This window comes from Equus quagga, chromosome 11 (genome assembly GCF_021613505.1).
Source record: "Equus quagga isolate Etosha38 chromosome 11, UCLA_HA_Equagga_1.0, whole genome shotgun sequence".
In the NCBI taxonomy this organism is placed as follows: domain Eukaryota; kingdom Metazoa; phylum Chordata; class Mammalia; order Perissodactyla; family Equidae; genus Equus; species Equus quagga.
Genome location: NC_060277.1, coordinates 55,384,038 through 55,402,917, shown reverse-complemented (window position 1 = coordinate 55,402,917; position 18,880 = coordinate 55,384,038). Strand labels below are relative to the sequence as shown.

General features: G+C 39.8%; 1 protein-coding gene across 1 annotated transcript in view; it reads right to left on the bottom strand.

Annotated features, from left to right (window-relative positions):
* The window catches only part of CGAS (cyclic GMP-AMP synthase), a 24,632-nt gene extending 14,343 nt beyond the window's left edge, over positions 1–10,289 (bottom strand). Inside the window, exon 1 of the mRNA XM_046676510.1 lies at positions 9,602–10,289. Within this exon, the coding sequence (XP_046532466.1) occupies positions 9,602–10,234 (633 nt within the window). The 5' untranslated portion in view covers positions 10,235–10,289. The remainder of the gene's footprint in view (positions 1–9,601) is intronic.
* Positions 10,290–18,880: the final 8,591 nt, after the last annotated feature.

The following is an 18,880-nucleotide window of genomic DNA, read 5'->3' as shown; positions in this document are numbered from 1 at the left end:
GCCCCCGACAAGAAATGATCAAGGCCCTCATACCTGAAGAAAAAAAGAAAGGGTTTACAAAGTCTTGAGCAAGGAGATAAATAGGCAGACAAAATCAGAAAATTGCAGCTCTCTATGACAAAAGGTTAGCAACCAATTATGACATTAAAGACAAAGGAAAAGAAACCACAAAAAAATAACTAGAATCTCGTCATTTTAACCACAAACTCACAATACAAGATGGAATAAGCTGTGACAACAGTAACTTAGAAGGGAAAGAGGAAAGGGATGGAAACTGCTTAGACTAAGGAAACAAGAGGCTATCAGAAAATGGACTATCCCATCTGTGAGATATTTATATAAACTTCACAGTAACCACTAAATGATCAGAACAGAGACACAAAGGATAAATAAAGAGAAAACTAAGACAACCAACATAGAGAACTACCAAACTGAATCAGCAGTCTGAAATACAAGAGATGAGAAACAAAGGAAATACAGAACTGTAAAAAAAAAGTGAAAAAAATGGCAGTATTAAGCCCTCATATATCAATAATCACTGTAAATGTAAATGGATTGAATTCTCCAATCAAAAGACACAAAGTAGCAGGATGGATTAAAAAACAAGACCCAACAATATGCTGCCTCCAGGAAACACATCTCAGCTCTAAAGACAAACAGAGGCTCAGAGTGAAGCATGTAACACGATACACCAAGCTAATGGCAAACAAAAGAATGCAGGTGTTGCCATACTTATATTGGACAAAGTAGAATTCAAGATAAAAAACACAATGAGAAACAAAGAGGGAGAGTATACAATAAAAAGGACCCTCCTCCAAGAGGATGTAACACTTATGAATATGTATATACTCAACCCAAAAGCAGCAAGGTACACAAAGCAGTTATTAACAAATCTAAAAGGGATATTAACAGCAATACAATAATAGTAGGGGCAGTTAACCCCCCACTTACATCAATGGATAGATCATCCAGACAGAAAGTTAACAAGGAAACAGTGGAATTAAACAAAAAACTAGACCAGAAGGACACAGTAGATAGATATAGAACACTCCATCCAAAATTAGAGGAATACACATTCTTCTCAAACGCACATGTAAGGGGCTGGCCCCATGGCTGAGTGGGTAAGTTCACACGCTCTGCTTCAGCAGCCCGGGGTTTCACCAGTTCAGATCCCGGGCGCAGACATGGCACCGCTCATCAAGCCATGCTGAGGTGGCATCCCACATGCCACAACTAGAAAGACCCACAATTAAAAATATACAACTATGTACTGGGGGGCTTTGGGGAGAAAAAGGAAAAATTTTAAAATCTTTAAAAAGAAAAAAAAGCACATGGAACATTCTCAAAGATAGACCATATGTCAGGAAATAAAGCAGGCCTCAATAAATTTAAGAAGATTGAAATTATATCAAGTATCTTTTCCAAACACAATGCTATGAAACCAGAAATCAACTACAAGAAAAAAGTGACAAATATGTGGAGACTAAAGAACATGTTACTAAACAACCAATGGATCATGGAAGAAATCAAAGGAGAATCAAAAAATATCTGGAGAAAAATGAAAATGAAAATACACTGTACCAACTCATAAAGGATGCAGCAAAAGTAGCACTAAGAAGGAAATTCATAGCAATACAGGCCCACCTTAACAAATAAGAAAAATCTCAAATAAGAAATCTTAAACTACAGCTAACAGAACTAGAAAAAGAACAAATAAAGCCCAAAGTCAGCAGAAGGAGGAAAGTAATATAATTAGAGCATAAAATAAATTAAATTGAAACCATAAAGACAGTAGAAAGGATCAATGAAACCAAGAGCTGCTTCTTTGAGAAGACAAACAAAATTGACAAACCCTTAGCCAGACTCACTAAGAAAAAAAGAGAGAAGGCTCAAATATATAAAATTAGAAATAAAAGAGGAGAAATTAAAACAGATACCACAGCAATATAAGGGACTATAACAGAACACTATGAAAAACTATATGACAACAAATTGGACTATCTAGAACAAATGGATAAATTCTTAGACTCATACAACCTCACAAAACTGGATCAAGAAAAAATAGAGAATCTTGCGGCCGGCCCAGTGGCATAATGGTTAAGTTCACATGCTCTGCTTTGGCAGCCCAGTGTTCAAAGGTTCAGACCACAGGCACCAACCTACACACTGCTCATCAAGCCATGCTGTGGTGTCATCCCACATACAGAAAAGAGGAAGACTGGCACAGATGTTAACTCAGTGAGAACCTTCCTCAAGCAAAAAGAGGAAGATTGGCAACAGACGTTAACTCAGTGACAATCTTCCTCACCAAAAACAATAAGAAGAAGAAGAAATAAAAGAATCTGAATAGATCAATGACAAGTAAAGAGATTGAAACAGTAATACAAAAGACAAAAGTCCAGGAGGAGGTAGCTTCTCTGGAGAATTTTACCAAACATTCAAACATTTAATACCTATCCTTCTCAAACTATTCCACAAAATTGAAGAAGACAGAACACTTCCTAACACATTTTATGAGGCCAACATCACCTTGATCCCCAAGCCAGACAAGAACACCACAAAGAAGGAAAATTACAGACCAACATCTATGATGAACACAGATGCAAAAATCCTCAACAAAATATTGGCAAACCGAATATAGCAATACATCAAAAAGATCATACATAATGATCAAGTGGGATTTATGCCAGGGACACAGGGATGGTTCAACATCTGCAAATCAATCAATGTGATACATTACATTAACAAAATCAGGAATAAAAAACCACATGATCACCTCAATAGACCCAGAGAAAGCATCTGACAAGATCCAGCATCCATTTATGATAAAAACTCTCAATAAAATGGTTATAGAGGAAAGTACCTCAACATAATGAAGGTCATATATGACAAACCCACAGCCAACATCATACACACCAGGGATAAACTGGAAGCCATCCCTCTGAGAACAGTAACAAGACAAAGATGCCCACTCTCACCACTCTTATTCAACATAGTACTGGAGGTTTTGGCCAGAGCAATTAGGCAAGAAAAAGAAATAAAAGGTATCTAAATAGGCAGTCGAGAATTGAAACTCTCACCGTTTGCAGACGACATGATTTTATATATAGAAAACCCTAAAGAATCCATTAGAAAACCATTAGAAATAATATACAACTACAGCCAAGTTGCAGAGTACAAAATCAACTTACAAAAATCAATTGCATTTCTATATTCTAACAACAAACTAACAGAGAACTCAAAAATACAACCCCATTTATAGTCACAACAAAAAGGATAAAATGTTTTGAAATAAATTTAACCAGGGAGGTGAAAGACCAATACAAGGAAAACTATAAGACATTACTGAAAGAAACTGATGATGACATAAAGAAATGGAAAGACATTCCATGCACATGGATTGGAAGAATAAACACAGTTAAAATGTCCATACTGCCTAAAGCAATGTACAGATTCAATGCAATCCCAATCAGATTCCCAACGACAATCTTCACAATTTAGAACAAAGAATCCTGAAGTTCACATGGGGCAACAAAAGACCACTGAACAAAAGACCGTGAGACCTGCAAACTGGTGCAGCCACTGTGGAAAACAGTATGGAGATTTCTAAAAAAATTAAAAATAGAAATATCATATGAACCAGCTATCCCACTACTGGGTATTTATCCAAACAACTTGACATCAACAATTCAAAGAGCATGCACCCCTATGTTCATTGCAGCATTATTCACAATAGCCAAGACATGGAAGCAACCCAAGTGCCCATCAACTGAGGAATGGATAAAGAAAATGTGGTATAAACATACAATGGAATACTACTCAGCCAAAAAAAAAGAAAAGACAAAATCACGTCATTCACAACAACATGGATGGACCTTGAGGGTATTATGTTAAGCAAAATAAGCCAGAGAAAGACAAACACCACATGATTTCACTCATACGTGGAAGACAAACTAACACATGGACAAAGAGAACGGATTAGCGGTTACCAGAGGGGAAGGGGCTTGGGGAGTGGGCATAAGGGGCGAAGAGGCACATTTATCTGGTGACTGACAAATAATAATGTACACCAGAAATTTCACAATTTTAGAGACTATCACGCCCTTTAAAAAATGTAAAAAACAAGTTCCACTTTGAAAATCAAAATTCCTAATATTTATACCCTTTGGGAGTGGGACTAATGGAGCTGAGAGAATATTATTGGTTTTACTTTGTAGGATCTATGTTCATTTTTTTTACCATGAGAATGCATTATTTTTATAATTTAATACAATTTTAAATGATAGCATGTAAGCTTTCAAAATCTGTGCCAGTTTTTTTCCAAGTTTAAAGCTTAATAAAATTAAAGACCTTTAAGATGCTATCTTTTATGTCACAAGATACACACTGCAGCCACCCTCCTGTCACAATGGTCTCAAATATCTGAGTAGTCACCTGCTGGCTAGTTGAGCAAGGGCCATCTCACTTACAGCTACCAGTCCACACGTGAGTGTGAGCTGCGAGTCGTGGACTACATTAGTGTGTTTGACCCATAGCATTTTAGGAGCTTCAAAGAATCTTTTTCTTCTTCACAATAATAATAATTACAGCAATTATAATAAATGATTATCTTTCCTATATCAAAAATGCCACAAGTTTCATTAGTTAGGAATACGCTTCAAATACAGCCATTGGACTGTAATATTCAGCATGGTACCTAGTGGCCACATATGTCTCTTGATCGGGTGACATGTGGCTAGTCCAAACTGAGACGTACTGTGCTGTGTACTGAACTATTCTCCCAAAATTCTTATGTTGAAGCCCTAACCCCCAGCATGACCGTACTTGGAGATAGGACTTTTAGGAGGCAGTTAAGCTTAAATGAGATCATGAGGTTGGGGTCCTAATCTGATAGGGCTTGTGGCCTTATAAGAAGAAATGAGAGAGAGATCGCTTTCTCTCTGCACACGTGCACCGAGGAACACCGTGAGGACACAGGGAGTAGGTGGCTGTCTACAAGCCATGAAGAGAGCCCACACCAGAATCTAACCATGCTGGCACCCTCATCGTGGACTTCTAGCCTCCAGAACTATGAGAAAATAAATTTCCGTTGTTTAAGCCACTCAGTCTATGGTATTTTTTTGTGGCAGGCCAAGCTGACTAGGACATATTATAAGGGTGATACAAACACTTGGAGTGACGTCAGTGGGAATGAAGAAGACCCTCTGAAAACCCACTCTTTCATAAAAGCAACAAGAACATGGGCAGAAATAGTCAAATCCAACTTTTTCAGATCTCTGTAAATTAACCAAAGTTTTGCAACAATCCAAAGAGGATTTACTCAAGAAAAATGGCTGAATCCTAGCAAGAACAGTGAGCTCTGCAGGCATTCTAAATTGCCCTATTCCCATCCCCAGCAACATAGAAGGTTCTCTCATTTCCACTCCCTGTCAGAACCCCCCACCAAAAATAGCCCCTACCCTGACTTCTAACACCACAGATTAAGTTCGCCTGTTTGGGAAGATCATATAAACTGAATCATATAGTATGTACTCTTTTATATCTGACTTCTTTTGTTCAACATTATCTTTGTGAGATTCATCCATATTATTACAGGTATAGTTTGTTGGTTTTCATTCTCTCTAGCATTCCAAGTTAATGGAATATACCAAAATATATTTAGTTATTCTGTTGTTGAGTGTAGGCTCGTTTCCAGTGTTTAAGTATTACAATTAGTTCTGAGTTTAATTATTACAAAGCTGTTCTGAGCATTCTTCCATATGCCTTTTGTCGGACATGAGCACTCGTTTCTATTATACATATATCTGGGAGTGGAACTGCTGGACCACAGGATAGGCGTATCTTTAACTTTAGAAGAAATCGTCAATTTTCTAAAGAAGTAGTATCAGTTTATCCTACCATCAATATAAGGGAGTTTCAGTTGTTCCACACCTTCTTCAACACTTGGAATTGTCCAGTCTTTAAAAATTTCAGCTATTCTGGTGGATAGATGTGTGGTATAAGCTCACCATGGTTTTAACTAACATTTTCCTGATGATTAATGACACTGAGAACCTTTCATATGTTAACTGCTATTTGCATTGCATACTAAAGTGTCTGTTCAAGTCCTCTGCCAAATTTTAAATCGATTCGTCTGTCTTTCTCTTACTGATCTGTACTAGTCCTTTGCCAGGTGTACATACTGAAAGCATCTTCTCCCAGTCTGTGGCTTGCATTTTCACTCTCAGTGGTGTCTTCTGATGAAGAGAAGTTCTTCATTCTAATGAAGTCCAATTTATCTGTCTTTTATGGTTAGCAATTTTAGTGTCTTATTTAAGAAATATTTGCACATCCCAAAATTATGAAGATACTCTTCTATGCTTTTTTGCACAAGTTTTATTGTTTTATCTTTCACCTTTAGGTCTATGATATATCTCAAGTTAATTTTTGTGTCCGATGTGTGGTAGGTGTCACGGGTCATGTTTTTTCCCTTATGGATGTGCAATTGCCCAAGCACCGATTATTGAAAGGACCATCCTTTCCTCCACTGAATTACATTACTGCATACATTGTCTACTGTACATTGAATTATAGATGCAGGTCTGTTTCTGGACTTTCTATTCAAGTGGCCTGTCTATCATTGCACCAGTAACAGCTGCTTGATTAGAACAGCTTTATAGTAAGTCTCACTCTTTGCTAGGGTAAATCTTTCAACATTTTTTCTGCTTTAGAATTGCCTTGGATATTTTAATTCCTTTGCATTTCCATATAAGACTTACAATCAGCTTGTCAATTTAAACAAAAAATTGATGGGATTTTGACTGAGATTGCACGGAATCTATAGATCAACTTGAGGAAAACTGAACATGATATGGTTTTCCATTTGTTTAGTCCTTCTTCAAATTTATTCAGTAATGTTTTGAAGTTTTAAACATCTTTTAACAAGATTTATTCCTAAATATTTGTTTTTGATACTATTATAATTGGTATCATAATTTTTAAATTTTCATTGTCACTTGTTTTTTTGCTAGTATATTGAAATTTTTTCATTTATTGACTTTGTATCCAGCAAACTTGCTAAATTCACTGACTTGTACAAAAATGTAATCAAGTCATCTGCATATAAGTTTTATTACTCCTTTTTTGCTCTTATGCATTTTATTTCTTTTCTCTGCTTTGTTGCATTGGCTGTATGTATTCCTTTGCCTTGTCTTTTTTTGTTCAACATTACGTTTGTAAGATTCATTCATGTTGTTGCATGTTGCCGTAGTTTATTCCTTTTCTTTACTGGTTAATGTGCCATTGGCTAATGGCACCACAGGTGATTTCCAGACAACCTTTTCACTCAGTCCAAATCATAACTAGCAAAGTGCATTAACATCTAGGACAAAAAGAACATTATGGACTGGCAATTTTACAGGGACTTTCTATAAGACATTTTCACCTAGAACTTGATAACATTACAATAAAATATATGAATGGAAATGTGTCAATATAGAACCAAGTAAATAAATTACTGAGAAGTGTGTTTTGTCTATCCTTTTACCAATTATAAAGAGTCTAGAATCCAATTTTGAAATCCAAGTGTATGCATAAAAAGAAAATACACCAAATAAACAGAAACAATATTGTTTTTCTATATGCTTTTCTGAATTTTCCTGGGACATGGACAGGGAACAGGGGCAGATATGGGAGAAGCTGAGGAAAGAAGGAGGCAAGGTGCCATTGCGCTGTGGGAGCCTGCTGGAGGCACGCAGTGGGTCACCTCTACAATGAACACGTATATATGCTATAATCAGTTAAAAAACAATAAATACATTTTAGATTTTTTAAAATTGCATTGAACTTCTTTCCATCAGCATGGAGTGGCTCTGAGGAGACTGTTCTCTAAATGTCTTCTGGTTCTCTAGTTCTAACTAATAACTTTCTTTTTCCTTTGTACCCTCCATGATATTGAACCCTCCATGATATTTATGTAGTAAGAATCACACTCAAGACAGATAGAGTGACGAAAGTTTTGCTCACTTGGCTTCCAAGAAACTGTAGATGGAATTTTATGAGTGGTCTTCAGTGCTAAAAGAGTTACAGATCCAAAGACTGATACATACACTGTCTTTTTGGCAATAAACAAATTTCACTGAGTGTACACCAATGACATGAGTGGTTGTACAGGGTACACAGTTGTGTCTAACATTCCATGAGAATGGGGCTCACAAACTAGGTAGGAAGCCAAAACAAAAATATATGAAAGGTTTAATTTCCACTGAAGGTTACTGGGTTATATACTTACTATGGGAATGAAATCTGAATTTGCTACCCTGAGAAGGCAGGGGTCTTGAGAGAGAGCAACCATCCTTTCTTCTTGAACACATTCATTCATTCATTCATTCACTTGAATGCTTGCTAAGTGTTAGGGCTTAGAGATACAAAAATGCATAACATTTGGCCTGCTCTCTTAAGAGTTTACAATCCTAAGGTCTGGCCCCGTGGCTAAGTGGTTAAGTTTGCACACTCTGCTGCAAGTGGCCCAGTGTTTCACTGGTTCAAATCCTGGGCACGGACATGGCACTGCTCCTCAAACCATGCTGAGGCAGCGTCCCACATGCCACAACTAGAAGGACCCACAACAAAGAATATACAACTATGTACTGGGGGGCTTTGGGGAGAAAAAGGAAAAAATAAAATCTTTTTTAAAAAAAGTTTATAACCCTAAAACCTTAAATCTAAAGTTTTAAAATCATCCACCTTCTGGAGGAAAGTAGTTAATTGAATAAAGGCAATATGTAACTCTAAAATAAATTATGATTATCTAATAAAGATATGCCGTCAGCCTCTATATCTGTTCGTGCTACACCCAAGATCTTACACAGAGCAATGGAGGTGCACAGCCCCGCGCTCGGAAAACTAACTAGACCACAAATAACTAAAGAAACCCGCCACGCGTGGGGAAACAGCCTTCAGTAAGGAAGCTGCTCCTAAACCTTCAGTCTATGTTGGAATAATGACTTAAGGACTCAACCGCACACGAGCAAATGGAGCTGTGCAATACAAACTTAATTACATCGGATGCGTATTTAGGAAGTCTGCTTTTTAGTATCTGTAGGAGATTTTCTCTTAATTTGTTTTAACATCACTCACTGTGAGCTTCCAATGACCTCTGTTTAAAAAATTGAGGGGGAGAGAGTGCCTGCGGGGGCTGGGAGGACAGACAAGCTATTTCTCCGAAGGAGTACAGACGTCCTCCGTATAGGAGGATGTTTCTTAGCTATACCGATTTTATGGACTCTTTCGCAGACTACTCCTATTCAAGTCAGAATCCGCCCACGGGGCACCAAGAGCGGCGCTGTTACACAAACACACAGGTCGGCGTGCGTGAACGAATCCATACATCCGAATTCCCTCAAGAGCAGCGCCTTGACTGTAGCTGGCAATCCCTATAGGCTGGCTCTACGTGCACTGGATGCACAGATGAATAAATGAATCCGTGTTCGTCCTTTTAAGTAGAACTATGTCACACATCACAAAAGAACGAGCGCCTAGGCTACTTCGGGAGGGAAGTGAGGGACCGCGACCCGCGGGAGGTGGGAACAGGGGGCGGGGGCGGGGGCGGCCGGGGGCTCACCTTCACGCGCTCGTAGTAGCTCCCGGTGTGCAGCAGCGCGACCCCTCTGAACTCGGACTCGCGGCGCTGCAGCCTCTGCAGCAGGTGGTCCACCACCCTGTTCACCACCTCCGCCGCCGCCGAGACCTCCTGGCGGCTCAGCCTCAGCTTCTCCAGCACCGCCCGAGGCTCCCAGGCGCCGGGCGGCGCTCCCCTCCGGCCGAGACTCGGGGCTGGGACCAGCGGGCCGACGCCGCCGAGCTCCGCGGGCCCGGGCTGGGGCCTCGCCGTCTCCGCGGAGCGCGCGCCCCGCTCGCGGCGAGAGCCTGCCCTGGAAAGGGCCGGCCCCTCCGCCGGACCCGCCGCGCCCGCCGGACCCGCCGCGCCCGCCGCGCTCGACGGCTCCTGCCCGGCGCGGGCGCTCTGCGCGCGGCGCGGTGGCCTCTCCCGCGGGCCCGGCGCGCTCTTCTTCCGCAGGGAGCCCGGCGCCCTGGCGGGCTCGCCGCTCTGCGCGCGGGGCCGGGCGGCCGCGGGGACGGCGGGGGACACGTCGGGCTCCGTCAGCGCGCCCCTCCCGCCCTGCGCCGAAGCCTTGGGCGCCGCGGCCCCCGCCTTGGGAGCGGTGCGCGCCGCCGGCCCGCGCCGAGGGTCCATGGCCGGCGCCCCTGGACCTCCGAGAGCAGCCTGGGCTCCGACAGGCCTGCGGGCAGGAGCCGGCGGGCGCGGCGGGAAACGAAAGTGACGAGCCTGGCGGGAGTGACGCCTCGAGGGCCCCGCCCCGGCCCGCCCGCCGCGAGGGGCGCGCGCCGCACCCCGCGAGCCCGAGGGAGGCGAGGTGCGCTCGGCAGCCTGGAGAGCCGGACGCATTTGCTGGCGCACCGCCTAAGATGGTTTTGGACAACCACGAACCTTCTCGCACATTGAAGTTGACAGAGAAACTTCTTCAATGGAAGTTTAAATAAAGGTTATTTTTTTAATTAATGGGAAATTGAAAATGTTCAACTTTTACAAGATGGAATGAAATGAGGATTGATTGCCATTGGAATAAATATTTCATTTTATTTGCCTTTCTAAAAGCACACGTAATCTTCAGTTGTGTAGAGTTCTTACCCGCGAGATGTATCCATTAGTGTTAAAAGGCCATCAAAGAGTGGCGCTCACATTTGTAGTAACTCATGCTGCTTTGGCCGCTGCGATTTCAGAGTATCTCGACAGGGGCTTTCAAATATATATTTCTAAAGCCAAGCCCTTTACAGAAATACGTATTAGACAGGAACCCCCTGGGTTTAGAATGCCCTGGTTACTTTTTTTCTTTTTTTGCTATCCTAACCATTTTTAAGTATACAGTTCAGTGACATTAAATACATTAAGATAGTTGTGCTACCATCGCCACCATCCATCTCCAGAACTCTTCATCTTGCAAAACTGAAACTCACCCATTAAACAATGTCTCCATTCCCACCTCTCCCCAGCCCCTGGCAACCAACATTCTACTTTCCGTCTCTACGAATCTGACTGCTCTAGGGGCCTCATGTCAGTGGAGTCATACAGCATTTGTCCTTATGTGACTGGCTTATTTACTTCGTGTAATGTCCTCGAGGTTCATCTATGTTGTAGCGTGTGTCAGTCTTCCTGTTTCAGGCTGAATAATCCCACCGTATACATACACCACATTTTGTTTGATTACTTTTTTAAAAGGTTTCCCTGAAACTTGATACATCCTTCTCTTTGATACAAAGAGGTTTTTTTACACCCCAGGGCAATGAGCCCTAGTTTGAACTGTGATTGGAGAGAGACATATTTTTCTTTCGTAAAAGGGAAGGAGGACTATTGTGTAATCAGGTTTCTTCTTAAGCAGACCAATTTCAGGGAATAGTAAAATGGAAGTTGAAAGGTGGAAATCCATTTCCTTCAAATTACAAGTGCACTTGGGCAGTCTCCCAGGATGCCCAGGGGTATGCTCACCCCATTCTGAAGACCTCTGCTCTATGGTCCTATTATTCTCCTGCAAGGGCTCCAACTGCTTGTCTTGGAATCCTGTAAATGACTCCACAGCCAGCTGAATGCTGTCTTCCAGCCAAAGTCTTCTAAAGTCCACCAGTGTTTGCTTAACCAAAAACGCGCAAGCAACAATCCGCTGGACCAGGATCAAATGCCTCTGCCGCTGATCTGTCAAAGCAGGAAAACTTGTTCCTTCCTCAATCTTGTCCGGCAACCAGTGTCCAGATAATAGAGGGAATGACTTCTTAGTTGAGTCTTAATATGGATCTGGGACTTTATCATAGGAAAAACCAGGAGGTTTGTTTGTGGGTATATATTTTACCTAGTTGTTTTTGCACCTTATCTTTTATATCTCATGTTTGTGTCAGCAATTCACTTAACAAATATTTGAGTGCCTACTATGTGCCAGGCTCTATTCTAAGCTCTTGGGATATATTGATAAACAAAGATCCTTGCCCTCCTGGAGCTGACATTCTGGCACGGAGAAACAGACAGTAAACATAATACATAAATTATCTTACATAGTAGAAGATAATAAGCTGTACTGAAAAAGGAAAAAACAGTGGAAGAGGGATCAGGAATGAGGAATGGTAGAATACTAAAATACTGAGAGAGTGACCTTTGAGCAAAGATTCAAAGGAGGGGATATCCACAGGAAGAGTGTTTCAAGCAGAAAGAAAAGCTAATACAAGGATCTAAGGTGGCACTATGCCTAGTAGTTCAAACAACAGCAAGTGTGGCTGGAGCTTGCGATGTTAGAGATGATGTGTCAGTTATCAACTTATTGCCTCTCAGCTCCAAATATGCCCTTCAATATATGCTCTCTGATAAACAACAGAATTCCTTAAAACAATGTAATTCTCTTTTAAAGTGCCCACTACATTAGGTTTTCTCAGTAGAGGTTCTGGAGGAACGCTGCAGAGGGAAGAGGTTTCCTGCAATTTCCAGCATAGTGGGAGAAGTGGAAGGAGGCTGACGGGGGAAAGGTCACTTTATGGGTGTAAGAGCATCTGAAAGAGCCTATCCCGGCTACAGGCCCTGAAAGTGGTCCCTCTGGGACCTTGCAACAATGGCCTGGCCATAACCTGTCTACAGCTTACTGGACAGAGAAACTAAGATTCCTGCCTGGCCTACATATAGCTGCATGGGGTCCTGAGGGTCCTGAGGGTCACACACAAGGCAGCTGACCCTTCTGCAAGCCCTGTCTGTAGGACAAGGACTGAGAATATTCATTTCTGTAAATCCAACCTTTCTTCAAAATGGTAATAAAATTGACTAATTTGTAGTTGACCTCCTTTCTCCTCTGATGCTTGTCCCCTGCCTGAACTGCCTGTGAAACGATATGCCTCTCAGAAACAGAGATTTGACTTCCTACTTTTCTCCTTACTCAACAACTGGTAGAAACTAGTAACTTGAAATTAAGTATAGAAGGAAAAGAAATTTAGTAACAACTAAATTATCTGTTCTTTAAATTTTTTTATAATGCCCCCAAATTCCTGGTGACATGTACTTTATTATTCTTCCAAATTCTCTTTTCTGTAATCATGGTGGTAAAAGAAGGCTTTTACAATCCAGGGCCCTTGAGACTCTGTTTCCAGGTGTCCTGTAATTTTGGTAGATCATTTCTTAACAGAAAAATCAAGCCTGAGGTAAAGATTAAGAATATAAAACAGTCCAACTTAAGACCAGTTATTATTACCTTGACTCTTAAAAAGGGTGTGCAGTAAAGGGTTAACTTAGCACGTTTATGGTGTTCAAACTCTGCACATCCCAAAGAAACAACTGGCCTCTGATAGGCACCTGGGACATAATTTCTAAGCCCTTTGAATCTCTTGCCTGATAAAAGTGTCTTTGTATATACCTGGGACTTTGGGCCATGCCAGATACTTTATACAAACAATCTGATTTATGATGAGCCCTGGGGCCATGCTGTATCAGTCTGATCTCTAGAGGGGCTGGAGACTGAGTAACTAAGGTCAGTCATGCAGGCACAGCGTTACGAGACTCCCAATAAAAGCCCTAAATACCAAGGCTTGGGCGAGCTTCCCAGGTTGGCAATACCTTGTCATTGCCAGGAAAGATAAGAACTATCTGTATGACTCCCCTGGGAGGACAACTGGAAGCTCATGCCTGGTGGCTTCTAGACTCTGCCCTATGTGTCTTTTGCCTTTGCTTAATTTAATCTGTATCCTTTCACTGTAGGTAACCACAACCATAAATAAAACAGCTTTTCTGAGTTCTGTGAGCCCTTCTAGCTTATCGTTAAACTGGAGGACAATCTTTGGGATCCCCAGCACAAAGGTAAAAGGCTAACTTCATCATAAAGAAGAGCTTTACCATCTTTTACAGCAGAAATCAAGTTAATCATATACCTATCCCTGTCTAAACACCTTATCTTTGGGTCTCATTGAAAAACATGCCACATGAGAGATTAGTGAAATTGAAAATGTAGGCCTCTGGTTCCCAAATTAAAGGCTCAAGCTATTGATTTTCAAATATTTATTAAGGGATGCAGCAAAAGTAGTACTAAGAGGGAACTCTATAGCAAGATAGGCCGACCTCAAGAAACAAGAAAAATCTCAAATAAACAATCTAACATAAGACCTAAAAGAACTATAAAAAGAAGAACAAGTGAAACCAAAGTTAGTACAAGGAAGGAAATAATAAAAATAAGAGCAGAAATAAATGAAATAGAGACTAAAAAGACAATAGAAAAGATCAATGAAACTAAGAGCTGCTTCTTTGAGAAGATAAACAAAATTGACAAACTCTTAGCCTGATTCACTAAGAAAAAAAGAGAAAAGGCTCAAATAAATAAAATTAGAACTGAAAGTGGAGAAATTACAATGGATACCACAGAAATACAAAGGATTATAAGAGAATACTATGAAAAACTATATGGCAACAAATTGGATAACCTAGAATAAATGGATACATTCTTAGACTAATACAACCTCCCAAAACGGAATCAAGAAGAAATAGAGAATCTGAATAGACCAAGCACAAGTAAAGAGATTGAAATGGTAATCAAAAACCTCCCAAAAAAGAAGAGTCCAGGACCAGACGACTTCTCTGGAGAATTCCATCAAACATTCAAAGAAGCTTATCCTTCTCAAACTATCCCAAAAAATTGAAGATGGAAAGCTTCCTAACTCATTCTACGAGGTCAAACATCACCCTGATACCAAAACCAGACAAGGACAATACAAAGAAGGAAAATTATAGGCCAGTTATCTCTAATGAACATAAATGCAAAAATCCTCAACAAAATATTGGCAAACCAAATAAAGAAAGACATTAAAAGGATCATACACCATGATCAAGTGGGACACAAGGATGGTTCAACATCCACAAATCAATCAACATGATACACCACATTAACAAAATGAGGACCAAAAACCACATGATCATCTCAATAGATGCAGAAAAAGCATCTGACAAGATTCAACATCCATTTATGATAAAAATTCTCAATAAATGGGTATAGAAGGAAAGTACCTCAACATAATAAAGGCCATATATGACAACCCACATCAGCATCCTTCTTAATGGTCAAAAGCTGAAAGCTATCCTTCTGAGAACAGGAACAAGACAAGGGTGCTCACTCTCACCACTCTTATTCAACATAGTACTGGAGGTCTTGGCCAGAGCAATTAGGCAAGAAAAAGAAATAAAAGTATCCAAATTGGAAAGGAAGAAGTAGAACTCTCGCTGTTTGTGGATGAGATGATCCAACATATAGAAAACTCTAATGAATCCATCAGAAAACTATTAAAAATAATCAACAACTACAGCAAAGTTGCAGGTACAAAATCAACTTACAAAAATCAGTTGCATTTCTATACACTAATAATGAACTAGCAGAAAGAGAAGTCAAGAATATAATCCCATTTACAATTGCAATAAAAAGAATAAAATATCTAGGAATAAATTTAACCATGGAGGTTGAAAAACCTGTACATGGAAAACTATAACACATTATTGAAAGAAATTGAACATGACATTAAGAAGAGGAAAGATATTGTATGCTCATGGATTGGAAGAATAAACATAGTTAAAATGTCCATATTACCTAAAGCAATCTACAGATTCAAGGCAATCCCACTCAGAATCCCAAAGACATTCTTCATGAAAATAGAACAAAGCATCCTAAAAGTATAAGGAACAAGAAAAGACCCCAAATAGCCAAAACAGTCCTGAGAAAAAAGAACAAAGCTGGAAGCATCACACTCCCTGACATCAAAATATACTACAAAACTATAGTAATCAAAACAGCATGGTACTGGTACAAAAACAGACACACAGATCAATGGAAAGGAATTGAAAGCCCAGACATAAAACCACACATCTACGGAGAGCTAATCTTTGACAAAGGAGCCAAGAACATAAAATGCAGAAAGGAAAGTCACTCTAATAAATGGCGTTGGGAAAACTGGACAGCCACATGTAAAAGGGTGAAAGCAGACCATTATCTTACACCATTCACAAAAATTAACTCAAAGTGGATTCAAGACTCGAATGTAAGGCCTGAAACCATAAAGCTCCTAGAAGAAATTATAAGTACTAACTCTTTGACATCAATCTTAGCAGCATCTTTTGAATACTATGTCTACCCATGCACGGGAAACAAAAGAAAAAATAAACAGTTGGGACTACATCCAACTAAAAAGCTTCTGCAAGGCAAAAGAAACCATGAACAAAACAAAAACACAACCCACCAACTGGGAGAAAATATTTGCAAATTATATATCAGACAAGGGGTTAATTTCCAAAATACTTAAAGAACTCATATATCTCCACAACAAAAAAACTAACAACCTGATCAAAAACTGGGCAGAGGATCTGAACAGACATTTTTCTGAAGAAGATATACAGATGGCCAACAGGCACATGAAAAGATGTTCAACATCACTAATCATCAGGGAAATGCAAATCAAAACTACAATGAGATATCACCTGACACCTATTAGAATGGCTATAATTACCAAGACAAAAAATAACAAATGTTGGAGAGGATGTGGAGAAATGGGAACCCTAATACACTGCTGCGGGAATGCAAACTGGTGCAGCCACTATGGAAAACAGTATGGAGATTTCTCAAAAACTTAAAAAAAGAAGTACCATACAAATCCAGCTATCCTACTACTGAGTATTTATCCAAAGAACTTGAAATCAACAATTCAAAAAGATTTATGCACCCTATGTTCATTGCAGCATTATTCACAATAGCCAAGACATGGATGCATCCTGAGTGCCCATCAACTGATGAATGGATAAAGATGTGGTATATATATATATACAATGAAATAATACTCAGCTATTAACAAAAGACAAAATCGTCCCATTTGCAACAACATGGATGGACCCTGAGGGTATTATGTTAAGCAAAATAAGCCAGACACAGAAAGACAAACACTGTATGATTTCACTCATATGTGGAAGAGAAACAAACACATGAATAAAGAGAACAGATTATTGGTTACCAGAGGAGATGTAGGTACACGCATGGCAACTAGACTTTCGGTGGTGTACACAACGCATCCATACAGAAGCCAAATATTATTAATGTATACCTGAAATTTATATAATGTTATAAACCAGTGTGACTGCAACAAAATAAAATATTTATTGGTAAAATAGTGTATTTGGTAGCTCCAAAAAATGACATACATCTGTATTTATTGTCATAGAAAATGACCATGATAATCTATTATGTGAAAAAATAGATTACTAAACAATGTATATAGTATGATCCTATTTTCATTAAAAATATCAAATATATATTTATCGTTAAAACAATTAAAATCCAATGCTGAGTACAGTGTGAAAAAATAATGTTACACACTGTTAGTGCAACATGACACAAAGTTTCTAGAAAGTTACTTTATCACTTATCTATTAAAAATTAAAACCTTGAAGGGGCCAGCCCGGTGGTGCAGCAGTTAAGTGCGCACATTCCGCTTCAGCGGCCCGGGGTTCACCGGTTTGGACCCCAGGTGTGGACATGGCACCGCTTGGCAAGCCATGCTGTGGTAGGTGTCCCACATATAAAGTAGAGGAAGATGGGCATGGATGTTAGCTCAGGGCCAGTTTTCCTCAGCAAGAAAAGAGGATTGGCAGCAGTTAGCTCAGGGCTAACCTTCCTCAAAAAAAAAGATTAAGTTAAATTTAAAAGAAAAGTAAAACCTTGAAGAGCTCTTTTGCCCAGTATTTTCACTTATAGAAAGAGTCCCATAAATTTTAAAATATATATATACAATGATGATCATAATAGCAAAAAATTAGAAACAATCCAAATGCCCAGAAATTGGAGTTGATTAAGTAAATTATGGTTTACATACACAATTGAATACTATATAACACTAAAAAGTGAGGTAGATTCATATATACTGGCATTGAAAGAGTCGAAAATACATTGTTAAATGGAATACTACTCAGCCATAAAAAAGACAGAATCGTCCCATTTGCAACAACATGGATGGACTTTGAAAGTATGATGTTTAAGCAAAATAAGGCAGACAGAGAAAGACAAACCCCACATGATTTCACTCACATGTGGAAGACATGTGACACATGGACAAACACACGGATACCAAAGGGGAAGAGGGTTGGGGCGTGGGCATAAGGAGTAAAGGGGCACACATGTGGTGACTGACAATAATGTACAACTGAAGTTTCACTGTTAGAAACTAGTATGACCTCAATAAAAAAAAATACAGCTAAAAAAAGAAGCAAAATGAAAAACAAAGGAGTCACAGTATTATATGTCCAAAATAGTAGTAACATGTATGTATACATAACATGTATATGTATAAAAAAGCCTAGGAGGCACCTGCTGTGGTTTAGTGGTTAAGCACTCCACTTCGGTAGCCCGGCTTTGCATGTTTCATCCTGGGAGGACCTCCACCACTCGTTACCCATGCTATGGCAGCAACACACATACAAAAAACAAAACAAAATAAGAAGATTGGCACAGATGTTAGCTCAGGGCAAATCTTCCTCAGCAAAAGAAGAAGAAGGAAAAAAACCCTAGGAGGCACTGTCGACGAAAATAATCCATAACCAATCTATAAATGAAAATTTGGGTGAGTTTATTCTGAGCTTAAATCTGAGTATTATAACCCGGGAAAGTCTTTCCACAAAGGAACAGAGCACTCCAAAGAAGTGGGGGTACATAGGGTGGGTATATACCCTCAAAGAGGGTGTTTCACATATGATTGAAATGTCCCTTTTACAATAGTCACGAGGCTGCTCTGTCAGCACAGCAATTGATGGAAACAGCAGATAGGCCTGCTGTCT